Here is a 7,500-nt window from a genome sequence, read left to right as displayed (position 1 = left end):
ACTCTCCATCACTCTCCATCACTCCCCATCACTCTCTATCACTCCATCACTCTCCATCACTCCATCACCCCCATCACTCTCCATCACTCCCCATCAGTCTCTATCACTCCATCACTCTCTGTCACTCCATCACTCTCCATCACTCTCCATCACCCCCATCACTCTCCATCACTCTCCATCACCCCCATCACTCTCCATCACTCCATCACTCTCCATCACTCCCCATCACTCCATCACTCTCCATCACTCTCCATCACTCCCCATCACTCTCCATCACTCTCCATCACCCCCATCACTCTCCATCACCCCCATCACACTCCATCACTCTCCATCACCCCCATCACTCTCCATCACTCCATCACTCTCCATCACTCCTCCATCACCCCCCCCCCCCCATCACTCTCCATCACCCCCCATCACTCTCCATCACCCCCATCACTCTCCATCACCCCCCATCACTCTCCATCACTCTCCATCACTCCCCATCACTCTCCATCACTCCCCATCACTCTCCATCATTCTATCACTCTCCATCACCCCCCATCACTCTCCATCACTCTCCATCATCCACATCACTCCTCCATCACCCCCATGCCCCCTCGCCATCCCCCCACAGCCCCCCCCCCACCCCACCCCCCGACCCCCTCACTCCCCCACTTCCGCCCCTAATCACTCCTGTACGGTCTCCTGCAAGACCTGAAGGCCCTCCCCTTGCCCCTTGTGCGAGGTCACCCCCTCCGCCGTCCCGCTGCCTCCGTCATGATCGCTGGCTGCCGACACGAAGGACATGGACGACTCGGAGCGGAATGGCGTGGGGTCGGTCATGGAGGTCTGCCCGTCAGCGAACTCGATCACGTCGGGCAGGCGGTCCGGAAGGTGGTACGGGTTGTTGGAGCCGGCGAAGAACGAGGGTGTGGATTCCTGTGGGTGTGTCCGGGGTGGGGGTGGGGGTGGGTGTGGGTGGGGGCAGGAGGGGTTATAAGGGTAGGGATAGTGGTGGTGGAGAAAAAAGAGAAAACAAAAAGTGGAGGTGTAAGAGGCGTTTGTTGGGTATGTGTTTACAAGTGTGGTGTGGTGTTGTGGTGTGATAAGGTGTGTTTCGCTGTATTGTGCTGTGCTGTGTTGTACTTCATGTGGTGTTGTTGGTATCTTGGCATTGCACTGCATTGAAGTCTGTTTCATTGCCCGGCATTGAAGTACCTTGCATTGTATTTCGTCTGTGTTGCCTTGCCTTGTATTGCATTGTATTCTATTACATTATATTGTCTTGTAATGAATTGCATTCTGTTACATTGTATTGTATCATATTAAGGCGCAAAAACTTGATGAAGTAAACTATATGCGTAAAAAATAAATAAATAATAATTTTATTTTAAAAAAAGAAAAAAAATGTAGTAATAATAATAACAATAATGATAATAAATTATACATATTATTATTATTAGTAGTAGTTCTTCTTTTTTTTAATGTATTTATCTATTATTTATTCACACTTTTTTCTTTGTCTTTTCTCAAGGCCTGACTAAGCGCGTTGGGTTACGCTGCTGGTCAGGCATCTGCTTGGCAGATGTGGTGTAGCGTATATGGATTTGTCCGAACGCAGTGACGCCTCCTTGAGCTACTGAAACTGAAACTGTATCATATTGCATTGCACTGTATTGTATTGTATTACATTTTTTGTCACAAAAGATTTCCCTGTGTTGAAATTCAGGTTGCTTTACTCAGGGAGAGCCGCTTACCACAGTGCAGAGCAAACAATTTTTTTCTCTCTCTTTTATCATATCTATTCACTTTTTGTGGTCATCGAGTGTATTTGCTTTTCTATCAAAGTGGACTCTTTTCTCTGCAGAACTTGGCTGGGGACAACCCTTCTGTGGCCGTGGGTTCTTTTAACTGCGCTCAATGCGTGCTGCACACAGTATCCCGGTCGATCGTCTCATGCATCCGAAAGAGTAACACCCAGACCACCATTCAAGGTCCAGTGGTTATCAAGGGATTTGGGGGAGGGGGGGAGTAAAAAATCTCAGTTCGTATACAGGACGTCAACCCGTGGACACTAACTTCTTGGTTTGAGCGCTTAACCACTAAGCCACCGCTCCACCATACGTCACAGGAGGAAGATGGCGTAATGGTTAAGACGTTCATCTGCCAATAGAATATCCGTGAAGGCCTGGGTTCGAATCTCGGTCTCGCACTTTCTCGCACGTTTGACTGGAAAATCAAACTGAGCTGTCTAGTCATTCGGGTGAGACAATACACTAAGGTGTGTGTGTGTGTGTGTGTGTGTGTGTGTGTGTGTGTGTGTGTGTATAGAGAGAGAGAGATGCATGCACTCAAGGCCTGACTGAGAGCGTTGGGTTACGCTGCTGGTTAGACAACTGCCTAGCAGATGTGATGCAGCGTATATGGATTCGCCCGCACGTAATGACGCCTCCATGGGGGAAACTGAAACTGAAAATCCCCCCCCCCCCCACACACACACACACACATCAGTGACTGTTTCTCCTGTGATACGGATTGCACAGGGGCTCATTCAACCAACTGACCATGTTGGCGGCGTGTACGAACAAGGCTTTGCTGTTTGAATGACAGAATTCTACATCATTTGATCGAACATACTGAACCCAGCAACACGATATTGGAACGTATATATTATATCTTTGTATATATGTGTGTGGGGTTGGGGGTGCGAGATATGTGTGTGTGTGTGTGTGTGTGCTTGTACAAGTAAGCGTTCATCTGTGTGTGTGTGTGTGTGTGTGTGTGTGTGTGTGCGCGCGCCGTGGAAGCTGCGATACATAGATTAGAAATGAGTGTGTGGAGGAGGGGGTAGAGGAGGTGCAGGGTAATTTGTGGTGTGTGTGTGTGTGTGTGTGTGTGTGTGTGTGTGTGTGTGTGTGTGTGTTGGAGCTCATGTACGTTTATATGTATTTGACTGTGCTTTCATATCTGTGAAACTGCGTTTTTGGGGCATATCTGTTATGCATGTGTGGGTGTATGTGTGAATGTGTGTCTTCATGTTGTATATTTATTTGCTTATTTATCATCAGTTGTCTTATTTATTTATTTATTTATTTATTATTATTATTATTATTATTATTATTATTATTTTATCATTATTTTCATTACTACTACCTTTTTTATATCATAATTATCATTTATTTATTTATGTAAGCTTATATATATATATATATATATATATATATTTTTTTTTTTTTTTTTTTTTTTTTTTTTTTTTTCCTCAAGGCCTGACTAAGCGCGTTGGGTTACGCTGCTGGTCAGGCATCTGCTTGGCAGATGTGGTGTAGCGTATATGGATTTGTCCGAACGCAGTGACGCCTCCTTGAGCTACTGAAACTGAAACTGAAACTGAACCCAGGACCTACAGCTTTCCGTTGTATTCACTTAAAAAAAATCCTTTTCACGAAACAGAACAGTATACGTGTGTAGATTTATTTATACAACTATCCATGTATCTGTTCGTACATTCATCCCCTACGTGAATCAATGCGTATATGTATTCATGCTGTTCATAGCTCTTTACATTTGGATCAACAGATGCGTACATATATACATACATACAAAAATACATACATACATACATACGCGCACCATAATCATTATCACAATTAGCGTCAACATCACAATCCTTATCATCTTCATCATCGTTTTAGTCTGCGTCATTGCAAATGCATATGTCATCGAATCATCAACATCATCATGATCATCATCCTTATCATCGTCATCATCATCGTCAGCCTACTTATTACAGTCGTCGTCGTCGTCATCACTGACGTCATCATCATCATCATCATCACCTCCGAATCATCGTCGTCGAGGTCATCATCATCATCATCATCGTCGTCGTCATTATCAACGTCATTAGTACCGTCGCCATATCAATCATTAATACCATCATTTTCATAATCGTCGTCATCACCTGTCCGTGCTAGGCCTACTGGGGCGCCCTCAACGTCACCATCATCATCATGACTATCATCATCGTCATCATCATCACCACCACCATCATCACCACCATCATCATCATTATCATCATGATGACCATCATCATCGTCATCACCACCATCATCATCAGCATGAACATTATCATCATTATCATCACCACCACTATCATCATTATCATCACCATGACCATCACCACCACCACCACCACCACCATCATGATGACCATCATCGTCATCATCACCACTATCATCATCACCACCATCATCGTCGTCACCATCGTCATAATCACCTGTAAATGCTTGGCCAGCAGGGGCGGCTCGAAGTACACCTTGTAGGAGGGTTCCTCCACACTCTTCATCTTCCGGGGACTGACGAAGGCCTGCACGGACCCAGGCATGTCGTCCACAGACAGCAGGTTGTGCACCTTCTTCCTCCTCCTCCTCCCCATCGGCTCCCCCTCCCCCTCCTCCACCACCACCTCCACCTCCTCCCCCTCCTCCTCCTCCTGATCCCTGGGCGTCTTCACCTTCCTCTCCACCCGCCCGTGGTAGATCTTGGAGTTCATGTGCCTGAGGTCCATGAAGAAGAGAGGGGTGCTGGCCTGCCCGCCCAGCTTCAGCTTCAGTTTGGTCAGCACGACCATGGTGTTGGAGGACTTGGCCGTGTCCGGCCTGTGGTCAGACAGAGCCCTGTTCTGGGGTCTGATGCTCGTTCTGGAGTAAGTCCTTCTGGAACCCACCTCGTCGTCGTTGTCATCGTCGTCGTCATCTTGCCCTCCTGGAAGTCCGTTATATCGAAGCTTGAAGTTGTAGTCGCTTTCATCCTCTCCGTCGTCGTCGGACTCGCCACCGCCACCACCTCCACCACCACCACTTCCTCGACGGAACCGATGAGGTGGGAACTGGAGACCGCCCCTGTCGATTTCCCCCCTGGCGATTTTGTCCTGGATCTCTGCCTGCGTCATATCCGGCAGCACGCGCATGAGGACGGCGGAAGTGGTGACGTTCTTCTCGCTGATGCGCAGGCGCGGGAAGTCGGCCTCCATCCGCTCGCGGTCCTTCATGCGCGCGCGCAGCTTCTGGCAGTCTCGGCACACCCCGGGCCCCATGACCTCGCAGCACTGCCGAGACACACTCATCTTGCGGGCTTCTGGAACGGACAGACATGGACAGGCATGATAGTGGTAGTGCTTAGTGCGTTGTGGCCATCAAGGACCGACATGATAGTTGTAGTGCATAGTGCGTTGTGGCCATCATGCTTAGTGCGTTGTGGCCATCACAGACAAGACATGACAGTGGTTAGTGCCTAGTGCGTTGTGGCCATCATGGACAGTCATGATAATGGTTAGTGCTTAGTACGTTGTGGCCATCATGGACAGACCTGATAGTGGTTAGTGCTTTGTGGGTTGTGGCCATCATGGACAGACATGATAGTGGTAGTGCTTAGTGCGTTGTGGCCATCATGGACAGACCTGATAGTGGTCAGTGCTTTGTGGGTTGTGGCCATCATGGACAGACCTGATAGTGGTTAGTGCTTAGTGCGCGTGGCCATCATGGACAGACCTGATAGTGGTTAGTGCTTAGTGCGTTGTGGCCATCATGGACAGACCTGATAGTGGTTAGTGCTTAGTGAGTTGTGGCCATCATGGACAGACCTGATAGTGGTTAGTGCTTTGTGGGTTGTGGCCATCATGGACAGACCTGATAGTGGTTAGTGCTTTGTGGGTTGTGGCCATCATGGACAGACATGATAGTGCTTAGTGCTTTATGGGTTGTGGCCATCATGGACAGACCTGATAGTGGTTAGTGCTTAGTGCGCGTGGCCATCATGGACAGACATGATAGTGGTAGTACTCAGTGCGTTATGGCCGTCATGTTTAGTGCGTTGTGGCCATCATGGACAGACATGATAATGGTTAGTGCTTAGTGCGCGTGGCCATCATGGACAGACATGATAGTGTTTAGTGCGTTGTGGCCATCATGGACAGACATGATAGTGGTTAGTGCTTAGTGCGCGTGGCCATCATGGACAGACATGATAGTGTTTAGTGCGTTGTGGCCATCATGGACAGACATGATAATGGTTAGTGCTTAGTGCGCGTGGCCATCATGGACAGACATGATAGTGTTTAGTGCGTTGTGGCCATCATGGACAGACATGATAGTGCTTAGTGCGTTGTGACCATCATGGACAAGACATGATAGTGGTAGCGCTTAGTGCATGTGGCCATCATGGACAGACATGATAGTGCTTAGTGCATGTTGCCATCATGGACTAACATGATAGTGCTTAGTGCATGTGGCCATCATGGACAGACATGATAGTGCTTAGTGCGTTGTGGCCATCATGGACAAGACATGATAGTGCTTAGTGCGTTGTGGCCATCATGGACAGACATGATAGTGCTTAGTGCGTTGTGACCATCATGGACAAGACATGATAGTGGTAGTGCTTAGTGTGTTGTGGCCATTGCTCCACAGAGGATACAATTATTATACAGGGTACACACAAAAAAGTTCCAGGGTGTTGTGAAACGATGCAGAATTTCTGGCAAACAGTGGTGTATACAGCTTTGAGAGATAGTTTTCAAAATCTGTGGAGACATGCTCTAGAGGCGAGTAGTAAATGTTTGTTTTATCGAAATTTCAAAAGTGGATTTGGTAGAGAAAAATATGCAAGTCAAATGCCTGATAATTACGTTATCAGCTTCTTCAGATTTCGAAGTAGTAATCATAAGCTGGAAATAGAAACAGGGAAACACAAAGGCATACCACGAGAGTCACTACATTGTAAGGTCTGTGATTGGGGATGAATGTCCCAATTATAATCAGTTACGAAATAGATATGTTCCTAAAAAATATTTGTCTCCAAAATCGGTTTTAATTTTTGTAATATGCTCAAAGGGGGCAAAAAAAAAGTCATTTTAGCTGTAAGTAAGATGATTAGATTTGCAAATGTTGCCCAGCTACTTTTATGCGACATTGTTGCGTATCTGGAAATGTTTGTTCTGGGCATGAAAAGATTATTTTGCAGTAATCCTCCACACTCCAAAAGGAGTGAAAGGATAATTAAAACTTGAAACTTGAATACAGCCCGTGTAATGAGCAACAGCGACATACATAATAACCAGTGGTTCATACTTGCACGTACATTTCCATGTTTTGCAATGAAAAACCACAGCTATCCTTTAATGAATAACTGTAAAATTTTGGGGGGCTGAATTTTTTTTCAAGCGCAGTTTTAGGCTGCATAAGGGGCATGTGTGCGTGGAACTAGCGTTATATGTTAGTGTATTAAATTACCAGTACTCCATATTATGCAGCCTGTGTGATTAAAATCATCTCTCGATTAAAAAAAAAAAAAAAAAAGAAGAAGAAGAAGAAAACATGGCTGTTTTTATATGAAGTGGTCCTGTGTGAAGTCTGTAGTTGTAATGACGGGTGCGTACGTTTAAGACGCGGTGGTCGTGGGGTTTTTCGTAATAAACACGCGCACGCGCGTTAATGTGTGTGTGTGTGTGTGTGTGTGTGTGTG

At 46.4% G+C, this 7,500-nt stretch overlaps 1 protein-coding gene across 1 annotated transcript in view; it reads right to left on the bottom strand.

Annotated features, from left to right (window-relative positions):
- Positions 1 to 669: 669 nt before the first annotated feature.
- The window catches only part of LOC143283503 (uncharacterized), a 29,720-nt gene continuing 22,889 nt past the window's right edge, over positions 670 to 7,500 (bottom strand). Inside the window, exons 4-5 of the mRNA XM_076589747.1 lie at positions 4,256 to 5,115; positions 670 to 921 (exon numbers count right to left, since the gene is read on the bottom strand). Of these exons, the coding sequence (XP_076445862.1) occupies positions 670 to 921; positions 4,256 to 5,115 (1,112 nt within the window). The remainder of the gene's footprint in view (positions 922 to 4,255; positions 5,116 to 7,500) is intronic.

This window comes from Babylonia areolata, chromosome 6 (genome assembly GCF_041734735.1).
Source record: "Babylonia areolata isolate BAREFJ2019XMU chromosome 6, ASM4173473v1, whole genome shotgun sequence".
Taxonomy (NCBI): Eukaryota; Metazoa; Mollusca; class Gastropoda; order Neogastropoda; family Buccinidae; genus Babylonia; species Babylonia areolata.
This window is presented reverse-complemented; position numbering and strand designations above follow the sequence as displayed.